The sequence below is a fragment of the Manacus candei genome, unplaced genomic scaffold (genome assembly GCF_025592945.1).
Source record: "Manacus candei isolate 608988 ecotype Guabito, Panama unplaced genomic scaffold, ASM2559294v1 h1tg000065l, whole genome shotgun sequence".
Lineage (NCBI taxonomy): Eukaryota > Metazoa > Chordata > Aves > Passeriformes > Pipridae > Manacus > Manacus candei.
In genome coordinates, this window is record NW_026138113.1 from 5,702,527 (window position 1) to 5,723,580 (window position 21,054).

The window sequence follows — 21,054 nt, forward strand, 5'->3', positions numbered from 1 at the left end:
AGGGTAACCTTTCACTCACCCATACATCTGAAGATGCTAAGCCACTCTTATTCCAAATATCTTGAGTGGTTTGTTTGCTCTTTCATGATAAGATGGGTTATACTTCACCTTTAGAACATTGCCAAACCAGTTAGTGCAGCAAAAATACTTAGAAAGTGTTGATCTTTATACATTTTTTTACTTTGTAAGTATGTATTGAATATCTTACAGACACCCATCATAACTACAGTGGATCATCCAGTAAAAAGGATTATTTTTTTTTCTAAATTGAAAATTCATTCAGTTGTGGCATGCCAGAGTAACCAAAAATTACTTGGTCATTACTTCTGTTTGGATTCCTTTTCCCTAAATATATGGTTCAAGACCCAAGTAGAAATACACTTATATAGGCATAAAGTAATGGTTATTTCCAAGTCAACTCTACCTGGTTTAATTTATGACCTTTAAACTCATAAAACTAGAAAATGTACTGCTTTAGCTCCACAGGTATAGATAAATGGTACAACTTTCTAGTGCAGACAAGACTACAGTTTCTCTGAAAAAGTCCAAGTGATCTACTCACTGTAGGTTTTTCTAGGTCAAACTACTCATCTATCAAGTCAGGTATTCATCCTTTGCTGTCAGCAGTGAATACCTCAAAGGGAGGCAGGGCTGCCAACATTTTAATGCATGTAGACTTGTATATAGAGCTTAAACATATGTCTGACTTTAAGCATTCTGCTTTATAATTGGGTTATGTACTTGTTTAGTTTTGATGTGCACCATTGAATATAATACTAGGAGAGAATGTATGTTCTTTGTGGCAGTGGTTTCACATCAACAACTTGAATTTTCATTCCTTTTACCCTACAAAAATTACACGTCTTTCATAAAATTTTCTATTCCTTTATATTTTATTTAAAATAGACATAATATTTGACTTTAAAACCTGGTTTTGTGTTGGAAGTTCTCAATCAATAACCAGAACAGTAGGGAGTTTCATGTTGGCTTGTGGATTATTCATGTGTTTTGATGGAGTATTAATAGTGTTAGCTGAATTTTCAGCAGCCTTGGGAAATTACCACTGATGAATGTCCAATGATTACAATATCCCACATAAGGCCCTTCAGACCATGAGGATCATTTAGTGAACTAGAAAATCCTCAGACAAGAAAACTCTGTGTAAATATTTTCTAATGGAAGGTGCCAGCAAATACATCCTTGCCAACATATGTCAAAACTGCCAGAAGATCTGTGAGGATGGGGATTAACTTTTTAGCACTGTCATCTTAAGAGCTTTGACAGGGAAACATTATTTAAATGTTTTTCTTTGACTGTGTATGACTGGAAAGATGCTAACGGTAGATAAAACTAATATAAAGCAGTTAATGATACTGACATCTATTCCAAGTCTGCACTCTTTTCTTTACTTGAGGTCTGTGTCAGAAATCCTTGAGAATACTACAGATGTAAAATAAATTGTCTTTTCCTTTTCAAATGAAATTTGATGATTCGTCTCCAGTCTGATACGAGAAAGCACACACTAGTATATTGCTTCTTTTGAGGAATTTTTTGTTTTGTTTTATAGGCTCCTTAAAAGTAAATTATGTTTTAGATGTTTTAGTGACTTCTCTGACTCCCAGAAAGAAAATAGTTAATAATAATTTCTTTCCTTTCAGCTCCCATGGGCCTACCTTCATTGTACAGTTTGCATATAACAGCTAGTAAGAGTAGAATGTACTGAACCTTAAACAAATCTATTAGGATCACCATGGCAAGAAACTGGGAAAATGGCAGGAAAAAGGAACAATGATTTTGTAAACCCTCCAAAGGTCAGAAAAAGGCTTTCAGTAAGTATGCAGAGGCTAGAAATCAAATCCCATTTCCTATCATAAGAAACCAGTTGTTTTAGCAGCAGTGGTTAATGTACTGTATGTGAAAGATTTAAGACTAGTTGGAAAGCTTTGCTTCTGTTTTATTAGGCTGCTATTGAAAAGCCAACAGCATAACTTCAACTAGGTGCTTTGAGATTTCTTAATGGGCTGTCAAGGGCAAGACACCAGGTCTGTGCTATACTAGCTCTTTCCTGTACATTAAAACAACAGGGGCCAAATGATCATATACAGAAGTATGAATTACTTGATGCTTTCTCTGTTCCATATGGTCAGCCATGTCTTTGGCAATTAATCATGTACAGAATCAGTTGAGTGCTCTCTGAAGCATTGAAGTCAACATTTAGTTGTACCTGTGCCAGTGGGGGCAGTGGGGGTTGCGAGCGTAAAATAGCAGGATGAGGAGCTGCTGGCGCCGAAGCCAGAGCAGCTGGCTTCTATAAACAACACTTTTTTCCTCTTTACCTTTTTTTTTTTTTTTAAAAAAAAAACTTTTCTTTGACAAACATGACTCATTTTTCAATATCATCCAAAACATGCTGGTTGCTGAGTGAAGCTGTGATATCTGGCATAGCGGATTAATAAACAAAAGGCAGAGAATTGGGTTTAATGTGCCCAAATTACTGGGTGATAACTTAAACCATACTGGCTGTTTCCATCATATCAATGAAAATGGGTGCATTTGATTGTATTTTAAAAGTAAAGAAGAAATGAGCAGTGTTTTGTAAGCAATTACTAGCTTTTTTATTACGGAGGAATTACAACATGTTAAATTAACATGGCTTAATAGATTTCAGCTTCTTTTCCTCCACCCCTTTAAAAGGCACCATGTTCTAGTTTTGTAGAATTTCATCAGGATACTTTTTGCACTGAAAGCAAAATAAAATGACAAAAATAACAGGGAAGATACAGAACAACATTTCATCTCTGCTTACAGATTTTACTCTTATGTTTTTCCTTTCTGTATTAGTTATTGATTTTTTAGAGATAACTGCTATGTTAAAGTAGGAGTGGTTGCTAAAGATTCAGAAGCTTATCCTTTTTAAACTGGTGGTGAGTAAATTAAATCTAAGAGTGAAAAATCTGATTTGTTGACCCAATAAAGTAGAACCAAGAGGCAAACTGTCCCAAGTGCCACTTTAGTTCAGACTGAAGGCTAATTTGTTTGACAGAACACTAGGCTTCATGTCTCCAGCTATACAGTGTTTTTAACCTTAAGTCTGGCTCCTCAAGAGGTCTGTATTGAAGGAAGGAAAAATCTAGCTTTAGAAGATCAAAAATGTACCAGTGTGGGGGTTTGGAGTGTTTAGATGTTGCTTTTACTTGCATGTGTGTAAGCATGTCATAGTGTTCACCCAGGACACACACAGTTCAGCAGGGTAGTGGCCTATGGATGTTAAAACAGAGTTTCTTTTGCTGTGTATCTAAGAAAAAAATATTACTGTAATCCTGTTAAAAAACCTAGTTTAAATTTTTTACGTACCTAATTTTGAGTGTATTTCCTGGGTGAATAGAAAGGCTTGGTTATAACAGCTTCAATTCAGTCCCATGTAACTGATATATTTTGTCAGTGGGAATGAGAGGGTGTTGGTCTCTTAAAATCTAATCTTAGTACCTTCCTTTCTTACATAATGAGAGAAGATACTCTGATGGCTGCTGCCTGATAGGTCAGTAGAGCATTAGATTAGTTCTGCTGCTGCACCAGGAGGAAGTCAAAGAGTTTAGTTTCCTAGATACTATGTTTAATGTAGAAGGCTGGATTGGCACACTTTATATATATATATGTAAGATATATGTTTGTATACCTTTGGGCTTTTTTGAGAGGTGGGTTGTGTGGTTGTTTTTAAGACCCATGCCATTTGGAATTTACAAGGAAAGGCTTTAAATATGTTAATAGATCTATAAGGAGAATTGAGTAAGATTTACTGAAAATATTAACAATGTTGCTTATTAAAGTGATATGCTGAACAATGAAACAAGGAGATGCTTCCCACAAGTGATAAGCAGTTTGCATAATCTCGTTGCTTAAGTTGTCCAGGATATGTTTTTGCCAGCTCAGGAAGCAGAAGAAAGAAAGTTTCAACAGTTTGTAAACATTACCACCCTCAAGAATCTCTGTGAACACAAGGATGAGATAAGACAGGCTGTAGGGCTGGTTGCCTTGTTTATTTATTCTACTGTCCTGCAGTCCCATGTGTGCTGAAAAACACTGAGTCAGTGTTGAGTCCAGTTCAGAAATGTGAAGGCTTCACTCAGCATTGGGCAAAGGGGGCCTCTGCAGACAATTATCTGTCATTGAAAGAATTGAGACACAAGATCAGATTTTCTTTGATGGGATGTGCAACTGTAGTGATGTTCAGGAGGTCATTCCTGCTCTCTAGAGAAGGGGTGGTATCAGCCAGGTTTCAGATGGATTTTTATCAGTGTTGATGTGAGGAAATGGCTTTCCCAGCTGATAACATCTTTGACCGAGTTTCTTGAACCCTTGACCTTTATCAGTCAAGGTATAAAATCCCCTTGTTAAAAATAAATCCCCAAACAAGTTACATGGAAAAGAAAGGAACATGTTCCTTTCAAAGGAACATGTTTTATAATATTATTTTACCCAGAATGCTGCTTTATTTGTTACAATTTGAGATTTTTATTGAGATTATAAGAATAGCAAGTTATTAAGAAATGCCTCTATAAAAGCTAAACATCAAGCCCTGCACTCACATTCCAGGTAACCTCACTGCCCTCAGCACTCCTAGAAAACAAGTAAATCAGTTGAATAGCTATGTATTGTTGTTGTATGTTGCTTTAATCATACTATTTCACCCTCCAGGTAGCTGCAACTGTTCTCACAGGGCTTAATAAAGAAGCATTTATGATGTCAGTGTCAAACTATGCATTTGACTTGAACTATGCACATCACCACATAAATGAAGGGTGTTAACAGAAGGCTGGAGCAATATAGTTTCTCTCAGTAAAAATTAAATTAAGTTCAGTTTCCAGAGTTATGATGTTCCTGTAGATGGAGGGGACTTCAGGTAATGGAACTCAGAACCAAATTGACAATTTGACCAGGTCCACAGAATTCATGCAATAGCATTATGGGATTGTGACTACTTGGAGAAGTGGTCACCCATCCCTGACTGATAACAATCTAATAACATCCTTTCTTTGTTAGATTTTAACTAAAAATTCTTTAGGAACTATCAGTTCTCCATGCTCTGCACTCGGTGAATCACTTATGTTGAGGATTTTGATGTTTGTTGCCTGCAAATAACTATTCTTTCAGCTTTGTGAGGCAGAGCATCTTTAAACTTGGGACTTTACTGCAACCTCAGAGAGAAGTAGACACGTCACTGTCACCAGTGGATTTCCCTGTCCTGTTGTGATTAATGTGGCCATCCAAGGATTCTGAAAGGGAAGTTTGGTGGGCTGTGGTCTAGCTGTATGACTGTGGTCTGGTCATCCTATAACAGAGAGAAACTGTAGCTGTAGTGCTGTGTCAGGGCTTGTACATGATAAATATAAAAGTTAAAACCTTAGTAGGTATATTTATTGTGAATGACAAGGAGTGTTAATTTACACTCATTAAAGAATGTACATCATCTCATGTGTGTTTTCACATGCTGAAGTCCTCTATCAAATCCTGCTTTAAACTGTGCAGCTGCTGGAAGTGAGGCTGTAAGGTCAGGATTGTTGAAGCTGGCGGATATTAGAGCTTGTGGAAAAGATGTTGTAGGTCAGTGCAAGGGAAACCCATGTCAGGGAATCCTTATCTGAAAATGCTCTCTGGCTTTTTGTTTGCTTTGTAATGTCAAAGCAGGGTCAAGAATGTGATCTGTATAGACAGAGTTTTGAACATTTTGAGTTTTTACAAGAAAATGTTCTTTTTGATGTGCAAGTCCCATATGATGGGCTAATGCCTTCTGGTAGGCCAACTGATAGAACTGGGAAGTGGGGAGAAAGATGCTTTTTGCTCTTTGTCATCAGATGTTGGTACAATAAAATTATTTTCTGTCTCTGTGAACCCTGTCATGCTTGTCTCATGGAACGACCATGGAGGTAGTAATGCTACTGCTACTTTACATAGCTTAAGAAGTGTATAATCTGCATGTTATTGTCCCTTATGGAAAAAAAACAAACTCTTTCAGACCCAGGGTAGATCTTCCTGTTTTCACAAACTAAAGATAATAACAATCATTTCTCTCACAGGATCCCCAGAGGAGTTTTAGTTGGGCAGGGCAGAATGTAAAGTGTATGTGATTTGGAGGAGGAGGCAATATGCCATGTATTTTTGTCACATTGTTCCTATAAGAGAGATTATGCTGGGAATAGGAATTGCAGCTCTTAGTTATGTTTAAGTTGTGTTTTCAAAGTCACATATGCAACTCCTCAGGTTAGAAACTTCTTTTTTTTTTTGCCTCTTTTACTGTGAAAAAAATAGGTTTGTGCAAGCATTCTGTCTATTTTGTCATCCTTCCCAAAAGCATTTAGATACTTTGATATGTTTGCAGAACATGTGACTGAAGGTTAGAATAGCAAAAATAGTTAAGTGTATATCAGTGGCTGGTTAAGGTGAAAAAGACAATATAATATCTTCACTGAAGGAAGAGACACTTGCATTGACTCTGCCATGGTTACTCTGCTGCACATCAAGTCAGCACATGTGCACTGGTGGACATCTGGCTGGTCAGTAGTGTGAGCATCAACACGTGCCATGTCCTTCCCAAGTTGGCAGAGATTGGAAAGTGTGGGGGAAAGAAGGGGAGAAAATGGTGGGTGAGTTAGTGAAGGCAAAGATGGAGTGATGGATTTAGAGTTAGCTTGCTGGCTGGATGAAGGATGATAGGAAGATCTGCAGTTTTGTTACGCCAGTGTTAACTGCCAACACAATATTTGGGAAGGCCAGTAACTTTCAGTCTGCAGAGACTGTGTGCCATCATACTGTACAGATGACTTAAATCAATTGCATTTACAGATATGTATATTTTTAGCAGTTTTTAATTTATTCTATGCGTGAAAATATTTTTCTACTTGTTTAACTGAAATATTTAATGATAAAGAGAACATGGAGACATCATCAGAAATTCCTTTCAGAAGATACAGTAAAAACAGGTATTTTCATCAGCTTTACCAAAGAGCAAATGGGGAGAGGGAAATCCCCCAACAAATGCATTGAAGAAAATACTTCTAATATTATTTGATACCAGATAATATTTAGAAGAGAAAGGAACTACGCCTCAAGAAAATGATGCCTAGTATGCACAATTTCTTGTTGTGATACTTAAGGCAATGAGATTTTAAGGTTTACCTTATATGCCATGTATATTGATTAAATACCAAATATATGGTGGCCATTTCTAACCATCATTTACTGTATTGATTTGTCAGCAGTGGAACTGTAATAAAAAAAGCTATTGATTTACTGTCCTTATTTGCTTATGGGCTTTTTATTAATTTTACACATTGTTTCCTATTTCTAGATTATAATTTTTATGTGTTTCCTCTCTTTAAGACAAGTCTGGTCCTCTCCGAAGTTAGAAAAGAACAACAAATTGAGGAACAAAGGAATGAAACCATCAGCTGCTTCCTGCTAGTCCTTAAGGAGCGACAGAGGCTGCGTAAAGAATGGACAGTAAGGTGGGAAACACTCCTATAAATCCCCTTGCAAGTTGACATTTTCAAACAATTTTCAAAATTTTCACTGTTCAAATAGTAATTCCTTGAATGGAATAGTCAGTGTTTCTGCTTCTGATTTCAGAGTTACTTTGTGGGGTAGACTGCTCCCTTACTGTGCTCACATAATGGAGGCCATTGATAATAGCTTGAGGCAACATATATATATTTGAGGATTGGTGCCACCTCAAGTGCCCTGAGGTTTTCCATATATTGCTGACAATATGAGCAATGCTCTTTGCTGGCATGCTATGCTAATGGACACACTGCTTGGCTGCTTTCTTTGTGATCCTGCCATTTTCCTGTGGTGGGATCCAACTGGTGTTAACTGGGTTGTGTTGGGTGAGATTGGCATGAGTGTATGTATTGCTGGAGTTCATATTATGACTGGTTTATTATATGTAGTTCTTAAAAGAACTCATTGCCATGGTAATAGATCAGGTCAACAATTTTAAAAAGGCGGTTTTGTTTCTATTTGGAAAGGTTTGTTGCTGGAATGTAGCCTTAATGCATTTCAGAAGCTACAACTAGACCATACTTTTGGTTTGTTCAGAAATAGGTGAATAGAAACAGAATTTCCACCATATGCCACCTTATGTCCTTCTCTTTAGCTGTTAAATGAGTTGATGTCGCCCTTTTCCACGTTTAGTTCTAAAAGCTTTAGATTTATACTCATTTCATAATCTCTTATTATTTTCTTATTTATGATTTGCATTAAATATCTATCAGTCTATGAAATTTTTCTACCAAATGTACAGCTTTTCTTTTAAAACAGGTGTTCTTACTTATAATTAAATACAGCTTTTAGTAAAAAGTAATTTTTAATGCAGTTTTTGTAAATGAGATTTTTTTAAAATGAGATTTAGCCCTTAATTGGCATTATTTTTTTACCTGCACTAAATATTCCATTTAAGGGAACTCTTTTGTGGTTTGTCATAGTTCTTGGAAATTCTGAGATAACTTTTTAAAAGCAATCTGTAGATTTTGAGTCTGACACTTGAGTGTCTTTGCTGTTCCGGACAGTTACAGTGAGTGGACTTGAAATATTTTATAAGCTTTAGATAAAATATAAGCATTATAACATGTAATCATTTTGCAAATTAGAGGCTGCATTTTATAAGTTTGTGTTCTTATGAGTATGGAATGTTTATTTGTGTATTACTCAGTTAAGATCTCAGAGTAAAATACTGTCCATATTCTCATGTGGGTTTTATCTTTTTTGGAGGAATTTAAGGAGTTTTTAGTTGTTTGAGGGGGTTTTTTTGTGTTGTTTTTTTTTTTGGGGGGGGGGGTGTTGCCTTCCATCACTGTGCTTGCTAAATATTGCAAACATTTTGGCCACATTGGAGACAGGGGAAATCACTCAAGGCTTTTCTGGGACATTCTGTGCATCTTTGTTGTGAACCAGAAGAGGAGGATTCTAATGAGTGGAATATCATTTTAGTGTTCCTTTAGTTTAACAATAATTCCCTAATATATGAAGTCATCACAAATCATAGCAACTGGGGGTAATTTAAAGATCAGGTGGGTTTCTGTGTTTCTGGCCTCTGCTTGCTGCTTGGAGTGCTCCAAGGCTGGAGCCAGGGCTGCAGTTGGAGCTGTAGCCTTGTTCCTGAGAGAGCAGCTCTGCAATTTTGGGGGATGGGGAGAGGCACAAGCAGATGAAGTGCAGGCCTTCTTAAAACTAAACACCTGAAAGAAAATTTCAAGAGCATTGTGCCTTGAAAGTTCTGAAAGAAAGTGTCCTTTGAGTATTAAATATCCATAATCCTTTTTCTTTCTATTTGATGTTTCCCATTCCAGTGACCTATCTGAGAGTCTCATCCATATGAGCTGCATAAACAGGCTGTTACCATACACCTCACTTTACTTCATCAAAGCTCCTGCTCCATGTCTGGAATGAAACACTGACTGTGGTAGCCATCGAGCACACGGTGGTGAAAGTTATAAAACGTCCGCTGTGGTACAAGCAGGGCTGCTCATGTTTTAGAGATCAGTCTATTGTGTACTTTGGAATTACATGAGAAAAATGTGCTTGGACAGGAAATAATTAGCACTTGTCAAAGGGCAGGCAATAGGTTACAGTATTTTACTTTCAACAGGCTATCAGGGGATCAGCTAGATTAGATAATAGAATTTTTTTCCTGTGGAAGTTAAATACAGATGACTCTAATTACCTTACATTGTGCATTAGAGAGCAGATTATGAACAGTACAACTTCAAGAAATTTAGGTCAATGAAGGGAGGGCAGCTGGAAAAAAAACTTTACTCTGTATTTGGTCTTTGTAGAGTTTTGTAGTCATTCTGTTCTTTCTGGTACTTTATTTGTGTCATTAACACCTGAAATGACACGCTGAGAACTGGTAATACAAATTGATTGAACTTTTAGAAATTTAGCCTTTCTCAGAGAAAGGCATATGGACTGTTCTGATATGTATCTACATGGTTAAAGCATGCTCTCGTGTTATGTGCTTAAAGTTGTACCAGTGTTTCTGCATATTAATGAACTGAAATGACTCTTTGAGATTTTATTTCAGCTCCACAGTCCAAAACACGTGGCAGTGTGCTTAGTGTTTCATATACTTAGTGTTTCAGCTCAGCATTTCATATACTTTTGAGGCAAAGATGTCAGTATCTCAACTATCTGAGCAGGTCTTTTAGGGATTCAAGTTGTTCTCTGAGTGGTAGTGATCCAAAATACTTCAGGTAGGACTCAGTGAATGTCTTCTGAGTGTTAACAGAAATGGTCCAGAGTTTCTAAAGCCCCAGATTTGTTTATGCTGCGTGATAGTGCCTGATGGACAGGTTGTTATAGCTGTTAAAGAGCTGCTCTAGCCCTTTGAACTGACCCCTTCTTGACCTCTCCTTATAGAAGGTCACTGTTCACCTTATAAAGTGAGGGAAACCTTGGATTCTACTGTAGCAAATAGACGGTGAAGGGAACAGCTGTGAATTTTGGACTAACCATGCAAACCTGTATAGACTTTTTAGGGTCACTGTATGATAATGAAAATTGCTACCAAATTATATGGAAATTTAACAGCAATAGTGGGAAAGAGAGGGTGGAGTCTAATGCATTTGGTTTGATAAATGAAGTGTGAAGTTACCCATCTGGCTCTAGACAGCCCTCTTTTTCTCTACGAAAGGGAAACATTTAAAAATAACCATGGTACATCTAGAATCAATGACCCATACAGAGAGCTGGAATAGATCAAGATTTAATGGTGACTGTGGAAGAAATTATCATTTGAAAAGTGAGACAAAGGATGAAAAAGTACAGTTCAATATCTGCACCTGATTAATTTTTTGAAAAGGGCTTAATATTTTTCCCCGTTGATGATGCTATTGCCATTTTTTATTTTACTTTTTAACTGGAACCAGAAAAGTGGTTATATCATAAAGAAACAGTTTGGCCAAAAAAAAAAAAAAAAGTACTTGAATTTCAAGAGAGGATGTTTCACTTTTTCCAAGCAGTAAGTGCCTGAGAGAACTGGACTATAGTTATATAGAATTGTAGTTCTTATCTCTCCTAATAGAACTTGTATCATGTTATAATAACATTGTCTTTAATGTTTGCATGATATGCTGCACTTAATTGCTTAATTGGTTTTTGTTGTATTTTTCAAAGATGTATATTTTCTACCAAACTAATTTATCATCAATAAGTCAACAATAGATTAATTTAAAGTAGTGTTTAACTGCATTGAAGTTATTGACTGCTAGGAAAAAATATGGTTGGTTAAACCATTCCTAAAATATGTCATTTTTAAATGGAAAAATTTTATTAGTACAAAATGATTTTAGTACGACACAGACTCTGATGTCCATTTTGCTGTTTTCCTCAGTGAAATTGTACCATTTGTCTTAGGGGAAGTTCAACCACATATTGGAAAATGTAAAGTTTAGGAGAAAGACACAATGGAATGGAAAGTTTGATAAAATTATTTATGATCATTTTATTTTCATAGTTTTGCTACTCAGCCAAATTCTGAAATCTTAACTTCTCGCTAAATCATCATGTAATGACAAATTGACATAGTGAAAACAGAATAAACGTTCAATAAATAATTTGTACCAAAGTAAATACAAAATTCTTCTGGTTCGTGAGATAAACAGCAGAAAAGTGTTAATTGATTATATCTTGTAAGAATCAATAACTTATAACCTTGCATCATTGAAATAACACAATAAAAATCTATTTTTATGAGGTCGTCCTACAACCCATAATATTTTGTAGATTGGGTCACTATATTTCTAGAGTTGTTATATTCTTCCATCTTTGCACAGCACTGAAAGAAAGAACCTCTTACTCACAGCAAATCATATTAGTTTCAGGTTTCAAGTCAGACTTGAGCTATAATTCCTCAGCGTTTTTTGCCTTTGTCAAACCCCTTCTTAGATCTCACAGTTTTGACATAACAGTGTAAAGGTATGTTTTTGGGTTTTTTTTCTAGCTACAGTGAGCAGTTACACTATGAAGGTACTCAGCTCTCAACAGTGAAATCTGGATTTTTGTGTGGATATTTATATAGGAATTTAAATTATAAGTGCCTACTATGACAATTGAGTCCTATTCTGTGATAACGCTGTTCTTTTCTATGAGAACAATGAAGAATCTTAGAGTGGAATCCTAAAATAGTATGTATGTTAAATGAGAAACAAACAGGAGGATTTTATATATTTTATTTTCTGTTTTGAAGGAAAAGTTAATTTTTTTTCTTACGACTAACCTCTTTATACCTTGGAATTTTGGATCGCAATTAAGAAGGTAATTGAGGTAGATTTTACTCTTTTTAGCTCCAGTAAGAGAAAGTGATGTTGATGTAAAGAAGGACCGTGTCTTCTCTGTAACAGAGGAAAAGGTGATGGGTTAAGAAGTTAGCATGGGCTTTGGGAAAATTGGAGCTTTTTTTCTTCCCTTTTGTCTCAGACTTTGTGTATTTTGAGGAACTCGCTGAATGCTAGTTTTTAAATGAAATGTGATAATACCAGTTGAAAGACTGGTTGACAAATGCTGAATTTACCCTTTCACAGGCCTGGAAAGAAGATAAGTGTATGAAATAACGTGAACTCTTCAGAAACTACTGCAGTGCGATCTACACTAGTTCCAAAATTTAACAGACAAACTGCAGAGGCATCAAAGTTTGACTGAGAGTGAGTGGAAGTATTTGGGTTGTTTAAAACTTTTGTGGTCTCTTTGAGTAACATACAAATGACAGATTTTTTATTTTTTTTCCATATGGTGGAATCCAGGATCCATGTTTCTGAAATTAGTAAGGACTTCAGTACATACAGCTGTGTGATCTCCAGTGGGTTGTTTTTTTTTTAATAGCTGTCCTCTCTGGACAAAAATGTGTGTCAGCAGGAATGGATACTGAGTAAGTTAGCAACAAACATAGACCAAAATTTTCATTCATCATTTTGGAAATCACAGGGAGGAAAAAAAAAATATATTTGGATTGTCTGATATTCATGTTTTGTATGTGTGTGTATGCTCTTTAAAAGAAGAAAGTGAAACTGTTCAGCATCCAGTATGTAACCTAAAACAGGTTTTCAGAAAGTAAATGTACTTAGACTGTGTGCAGAAAGTAAATTGTAGCTTAGCTAGTAATCCTGTGTACTGTATGTTAATCAAGAAGATGCTTTGAGACAGACTGAAAACCAACCTTGCAGCTTTCAAATGAATGTAGAAAAACACTGCGGCTTCAATGAAGTTGTCAGGTCTCCTGCTGTAGTTATGCTTAGACATCAGCTGCCTTGATTGACCTTTGACTTCTCTCCAGTTGCTTATTACCAGACTTCTTTTGCTTCTCGTGACCCTTCCTGTTTTCTGCCTCTGTCTTTCACCTGTGTTCCTTGTATGGAGGAGTCATTGAAGCAGCCAAGCTTGGGATCAATAGGTGCAAGTACTCTACGGAACAATGGAAATGCGGCTTGATTAAATGCTGCTGTTTAGCTGCTCCTTTGAAACTGTCTTGACCCTTTACCCTTGAAAAGACTATCTGTTTACAAGCTGTGGCTGCTTACAGCAAATGCTACTTCTTACCTTGTGATGTCACTATATACGCAGGAAATAGGATGCAAAAAAAGTTATTTGGTGTAGGGACCTAAACCAAATTATATTACAGGGCAGTCTAACAAAAGTTGCAGAATTTCAGCTCTGTAGTTGGCTTTTGTCTGCGTCAGACTCTTTCATTAAGACCCTTCATAGGGATTGTTTGCTCTGAGAGTTTACTTTATCTTTTTAGTTCAGTTTTAATGATTCACTTCTGAAAGCCACAGGGAGATGCATCATCCTATACCTGAATAACAGCTGAATCAAACTTCTTTGACATTTTCCTTTTTTGATTTCTTGATTTTTCTTCTTGTTGTGCTAGATGGGTTTTTTGAAAGATAATTCAATGGCAATTCAAAAGCTGGCAAATGACACAAATTTAGTCCTTATTTATAGTACAATCAAAGTTTAAAAAAGTGATAAAGAATTTTCCCACTCTATCAGAGAGCATTTGATGATTTATTATTTTTATGTTTGGTTTTACTTGGACAGGCTTTTAAAGTCAGCATGGGTGACATTTCCTTATTTATGTAAGCTCTCATAATTGCAGTAGAAAAAGGATAGTTAGTGTTGTTTTTTCCATTGCCTTGACAATGATTTTCTCACTACCACTGGGAGACCTGCATGCTGGAAATTGAGATTATTGCATCTCCAGGCTGCAGGATACTGGAGATTGACTAGATCACAGAGGTGACAAATTTATAATCTGTGGAGACAAAGTGTTAGCCACATCATCAGACAGTTGAACCAAAAAGTAGCATTAGCATCAGCTGTCATCTTTCCTGTAGGAGAGAATGGTGTCCCCCAGAGGCAGGAGGAAAGCTGAAAGAACTCCATGTTGTACTGTGCTCTGTAGCTGTCTGCATTAGCTAAAGACCTGGTGTTATAGACTAGGGATAAAGTGTGAGTGGTCCAGTGAATGAAAAATTATCATGGGTTTATTTCTCTTTACCCACTGAGGTTTATTTCTTGCAATATCAATCCATACTTTGCTCTGCCTTCAGCAAAATGTGCTGATGTCATGGTGTGTAACATGTCCATTGAACTACTGGCAAACAGTATGAACTAAAACTTTGTCTAAAACTAGTCATTAAAATTAAGAGTCTGAAAACAGAATTCTCTCTTTGTAAAATAGTAGAAGCCTTATCCAAACAGGACTTTACTGTAAATGTTGTTATCACCATTATTGTCACAGCTTTATCTGTCATAAAACTGAATTAAATAAATTTAATTTGGAGGTGCGTTAAATAATCTGTACATTACCAACACTTACAAAACAGAGGGTAACATAAAGGGGTTCCCTTGCCAAACGGTGTGCTGATCATGGTGCACCATTGATGAGCAGATGCTTACATAAGTTCATGACTTAAGTCTTAAATGCTGTCAGCTTTGTGTTATTAAAGTTTTTCCACATGCATAGAACTTGATGGCTCCAGGGATTGACAATGAAATACAAAGCCTTTTGCTTTCAGGTCAGCAGTTTAAATATGGCTCAGGTAGGTAGTGCCAAAGATTGTTCCCGTTGGGTGTCTGTGTTTGATGGCCTATGTAAAATGCATTGGTTCTCCAACCCTACTAGGCAGGTGTGTATATCACATAAAGCAACTGCTACAGCTGACACTAATAGGTACCCTTGCTGGCATTTTTGGAGCAGCCAAAAATTAAATGGATGTAGATACTGAGCAAGATGCTGAGAATGCTCTAAGCAGTCTAGACTGTGGTTGTGAGGTGGTGATAAGCCAATGAGTGTCGTGGCTGACTGTGGGCAGAAAGAGGCTGTCAGTCTGCACTGCTCCACAGTTTGCTTGCATTAAAGTTATAGTAGCATGCACAGATAATCATATGCTGGGAGAGAGGCAGGGTAAATTACTGGACAATCTTAACAGCATTGACAAGAGGGAAGTGCAGTCCATGGGGAGGTCTAAGAATGGGTTGGAGGTGTATCAAGTAATCAGAGAAACCAGTGTAAACTGGAGAATAGAATTAGATTTACTTGCTTATTTTCACTACTAATGAGATCTTTGGGGCATTTGAACAGGTTAAGTTAGCCATTATTATTTGTTCCACTTATTTTGTCTGAATTTTCAATAATTAATATATCATTGATATGAAATTATTTTAAACATCATCATAGTTGATCATTTAATAACTGAAAAAGGAAGTTTGGCATTTCTTGAGCTTAAGAGGCTCTGTAAAAACATAGAACTTGAGAACCTGTTATATAACATGCATTGTTTTCATATTCTTTGTCTTATTTTGGTAAATGACAGTAGCCCCAAATGGCAACAGTGCTTAAAGCATATGTAATAGTAACAAGAAAATCCTACTATTCAGTAACTCAACCACCTGAGAACTCTTCTAGAAGTATACAACCCCCAGCTTGTGATTGAGAGTACTCATATTTCCACATTGCTGTATTTTAGAGCTTGTCTAGCCCGGAGTGTGGTGGAGCAGATAGGACTTATGGGTGGAAAGGTGTTAAACTAAAAACTAATAGTGGTGGACATCAGTGGTATGATTAGAAATTGAGAGAAATAGTTGAAACAAAAGGTATCTTGAAAAGATTGAGAAACAGACTCTCAAAATACAGGGTCTGTGGGGGAAGCCAAGAAAAGTCTATTTATTCAGTGTTGAAGTGAAGGCACTAATACTGGGAGAAAAGAGTATTCTGCTGGAAAATGGGAGTTCTGAGAATTCTAAGAGCTACTAATAAGAAGGTATTCCACTTTTTCTGCAAGAGTAAGCTGAATGGATCCATCAGTTATGCCCAAGAATATGCTGAATTTAGCTCCAAATTACACTGGAGGGCTTTTTCTTGTGCAAGTTTAGCTAATACTGTTAAAATTTTTGTCAGTTGTTTTCAGGCAAGTCAACATTTTCTCATTTTTACTTTCTCACATATGTTACTACATCAACGTTTGGTCTTTCTGAGATCTGAAAAATATTCTTATCAGAATTATTTTTGACCTCCTAATTAAGGTGGATTTGAGCAAGTGCACAGGAGGTGTAAGGTACTCAATGTATCCACTCCAGCATAGATGACTTGCTGGCTGCACAGCATGTTTGTTGTAAGACATAGTTTACTGCATAAAAGATCTAACCATTCTATATTAGGCTCTTCTGAAAGCATTTTAGGTATTTGCCCTTCATTTTATATTTGGAAATACAGATAATCCCCAAGTCCACTTGGGTATTATTAATGATTGATAGGCAGGTTGGAGGAGGGGAAGGGAGGGGAGAAGAAGGATTTGAGAGGTAAGAGGGTGCAATGTTGGAGAAGGTTTTAACTGTTTTGCTTGCCTGTAGGTGACACTGTTGCATCATTTATCTGTACGTTTTCACATATGTTGTCCAGGGACAAAAAAAAGTTTCATTAAAATAATTTGAGAGATTCAAAAAAAGTACATTTCACTAATGATTCCTTAAACCTTGACTAGAGAGTAGAGTCTTAGATACAGGCAGATGAATTGCATGTTCTCCTTCCCAAAGATGGCAGCAGTTTATAATATTATTTCTGATTAACTAGCTCACTAGCATTGCATCTTCAGTTCAGTATTCCCTTGACAGGCAAGAATGCTAAAAAGATTGCTCTGCATGTTTCTGAAGACTAATGTAATAAACCAGGATGATAATACACTGATGAAAAAAAAAATCTTAATTTGCTGCTAAGTTACAGCAATATAAAGTTAAAATGTTTTTCTTTACTCAAGTCATTTAAATTAATAATGTGTGCCATTAACTGAAATCTCACAGAGGATTTTTTCTTCTTTGCCATTAAGTCTGCTGGCTGCAGCGAAAATGAAATATTCTATGAGGCTTGAGCAATCATCTATCTCTAAGCTACAGTGTGCCTGCTGCCAGATGTTCAGGTGCTGGTGCTGCTGCTTTGACATGTATATCTCTTCCAGGCAAAAAAAACAATATATACATCAGTCCAGGTGCAAGGTGGCCTTGCCAGCAAACCTGCCTCCTCCTAGCAGTGACACTCATCCACTCCCCGTCAGAGTGTGTACGTTGGAAGGGGATTGTAATTAACCCCTGGAAAGCATAGGTTTCACTAAAGTGATGTGCACAGTAATGATATTGTTAGCTTCCTTAATTTCCAGTTTCACCATCAATTATGCCATGTGTTTCATCCAGTTGGTGCTACCCTCCCAGTGTTAATTATAACCTACAAGACTGTTACAGTTAATTTTATGGCAAGCATATTGTCTCTTCAAGGCTCCACAGCAGCTCATAAATTATCTTGAAGGTAAAATGTAACTTGGGGAACTAGTTATGAAAATTCCATCCATCTCGCTTAGGAGGTGCAGCTGCTACTGTCAGCTGCCTCGCTGCTGCATTGTGAAGGAATTATGGTGGGTCAGGTTTAAGAGGCGAGGCCCAGGCTGTCACGGAGGAGAAAGGCTGTCCTGGCCCTGTCAGACAAGTACCTTCTGCCAGTCCCTTGTGGTTTCAGTTTGCAGGCAGTAAAAGGCAGGCGGTGCAGGTGGATAGTCCCCAAGCTGTCTCTATTCATTACTTTACAGAAACTTGTTTTAGGTAGGCAGGTACGGAGACCTTTTCACTGTTGTCATAATGTTAGGCATCATCTGCAAAGTGCAAGATAGATAACTCTATAAATAACTCGCTGTTCTGTTGGGCTGGGGTAGTGGAGAAAAGATGATTAGCACTGTAGAGGCACATGAAATAGCTCGCTGGTTTGTAAAATGAGTGTTGGTTTAATTGTAGCAATAGCTTGGTCTGGAAGAGCACATCTGTTCGCCTTTATTTGGAATACACAATAAGAGGAGGTGCAATTTCACTGCTAAGTAATTTGTGTTGGAATTTCACATTAAATAAATTAGCATGGGTTTATATGGGCATTATTTATGACATCTCTGTGTTTTTTTGCTGAAAGAACTTCAAACGCTCATTTCTTAAAAAAAAAGGGGGGGGGGAATAATTAAAATACAGCAACCCACAACTCAGAACAATGAGATCGGTGTTCAGTACTATTTAAATTTTTGTAGTACACTTTTATTATTGCTATAATGCCTTATTCTGCTCTTTATAATAATAATACAGGACTACCATAGAATATAATGCCTTGTTCTGCTATATTTCTTCCTTCAATATTTTGTATTTCAGTAGTTTTAAATACTGTTAAGCTTTGGCCATTCCTTTAAGAATAAAACCAAAGTGCAAATTGAATTTCCTGAGAGGCTTTTTATTCTTTCACTCCTTTACCTTTCAAGAGGCATTCTGTGTTTACAGTGTTGCTTCCTAACATCATTTACAGCTGGGAGGGCATGAGAAGGAATACTGAAAGCTGATACTTTTCCATAGGCAACCACTGTGCAGATGTGAGTGTGCAGACCCATTGTGAGTGAGTAAATGTTATGAATTCAGTTGAGAAAATGAACAAACACAGTAATGAAAAACAGTAAGGATAATCCATCTAAATATATGTTGTTTGTTTGTTTTGACAGTCTTCATTCAGTTTTAATTATTTTTGATCATTCATTATACAGCAAAGAAAAAGTATTCAAAATAGTGCTGACATTGTAAATTAGACCTCTTATATGTTTGAAAAAGGGGAAAACAAGGCTCTTGAGAGACTGAAAATTAGTATGCTTTAAATGTATGTTCTTTATTGCTTTTCCCTAAGAATTTACAGTAAATGTGCCTTGTGATATCTTTTAGAGGTCCATTCTTTCCTCAGAGTCAACAGCACACAGTTTGGTTTATTCCCAGAAGAAACAACTAAGTTTCAACTGACCAGAATTCTGTATTTGTTTGTTGAGTTTTTTTAGAGGGAAACTGTGCATTAGTTACAGCCTTGGGCAAAGTGAGGTGTAAAAACCAGAATTACCTCAAGAGCAGACCCAGAGGCATTGCTTCTAAGACAGTTCCTTCTTGGCTTCATCCTTTCCTTGTCTCTCACAGAAGAGAAGAGGGTAAATTTTAAGTATTGCTGGTATATCCCATTGAATGTGGGGTGGCTTCACCTGGTCATGTATGTCATTATCTCCTACACTGTAGGATGTCGACCTCTACACAAAGATTATCCATCAGTACTGCCAAAGCAATTGTGGGGTACTTTCCAGTTAGGATTCTGCATCACGACTGGGAAGAATCTGCAGCTGCTGTAGGATAGTTCTCGGGAATTTGTGTAGGTAGGGAAGGCTGGGGACAGGAGAGAGGTCTGAGAATTTTGATGTCCCATAATGATTTCTTAAGGGGAAAGTTGACTGCTGAGCATCCAAAAACATAACATTTATTTTGCTTAAAATCATGTGAAAATATCTGGTTTATCATTATCATCATCTCTTCTCAGCTTGGTTTTGCACCATTGCAATATTGCTGAGTTTAAGAGAGTTACTCTTGATTTGAGTGTGATTGAGAAGAGAATCAGGGCCTTGGTAAATATCCTCTGCATTTTCTTGTGATGGAATCTTGGACTTTTATTGTGACACTGTTGCAGAAAGATGCATCCTATTTGAAAAGTCTTTATGGTTTTAATTTGACACATAAAATGGTCATTACCAAAGTCATTCTCTTTTAAATATAAGAAATCTTTTTTTATGCAATTGAATAGGAAAACCTTTTTTTTCAGAACAAAGTGCCTTTATTTCTTGGCTCTTGTCCAACTTTGATAGGTAAAAACTGAATTTGGAAAGAGAACTGTGTAGAATTGTGAACTTGTTTTTTAGGAAAATGGATTGAAGTAGCTGTGAAATAATTGGAAAGAAAACAGCTTAAGAGTTGGATCCAGACTATTCAGTTTCACAGGCAAACACATTTAAAAAATGTTGCTGTTTCTTGCTTAACATGACTCAATATGTTCTATTATCAACCCAAGAAAAACTGAATTTTCAAAATAGCCTCAATATTAGTCATTAGATTCCAAAAAACATTTGGAAAAAAAGGATTCGTTTCTGACTTGAATCTTACTTATGACACACAGAATTTAGACTTTTTTTTCTTGTAAAAGGAGTAGTTTAAAAGAATACAAATTCAAATGTTTACCAGTTTAGTGCACTATCAGCCTAATGAATTTTTAAGGATAAGAACAATTTTGAATATAAAAGGGATTTAAATCAGTGATAGGTTGTGCAGATTAGTGTTGAAACTTGATGCTTCAAAATGTATAAAGAAACTGTGATTTTTTTTTTTTTTAGGTGTTGCAATAGAAAAAAAATGGGGATTTGAGTTTTCTGCATGCTAACAATGAGTTTTAAGTTCCCGTAGCATGGGGGTGGAAGGCCTCTGTGCAGTTTGAATTTTGTGAAATCAATGGAGTGCTGAACACAGTTGACCATTTACTCATTCAGTTTACCCCTGAAAACAAGTCACAATACTGCTTATCTCCTTTATTGTGCACTAATATAGGAAATTCTGGTGTGAAACAATTTTTATAATCTTTTATTTCACAATATTCCCATACCATGCTCTTTTTTTTTTTTACTCTGAGATGGA

General features: G+C 36.5%; 1 protein-coding gene across 9 annotated transcripts in view; it reads left to right on the forward strand.

The window, feature by feature from the left end:
• The window catches only part of FTO (FTO alpha-ketoglutarate dependent dioxygenase), a 229,747-nt gene that overhangs the window by 93,414 nt on the left and 115,279 nt on the right, over nucleotides 1–21,054 (forward strand). For 6 of the 9 annotated variants that reach the window (XR_007907503.1, XM_051805881.1, XM_051805886.1 and 3 more), the window contains one exon: nucleotides 7,378–7,502. The exons of 1 other annotated variant lie outside the window; for it this stretch is intronic. Coding sequence is in view for 6 of the 8 variants with exons in the window: in XM_051805881.1 (XP_051661841.1) it covers nucleotides 7,378–7,502 (125 nt within the window). In the remaining 2 variants the exon portion in view is untranslated. Of the gene's footprint in view, nucleotides 1–1,658; nucleotides 1,830–7,377; nucleotides 7,503–12,572; nucleotides 12,828–21,054 lie in introns of those variants that run through there. 2 more of the 9 variants (XR_007907504.1, XM_051805885.1) reach the window with 2 other exon arrangements.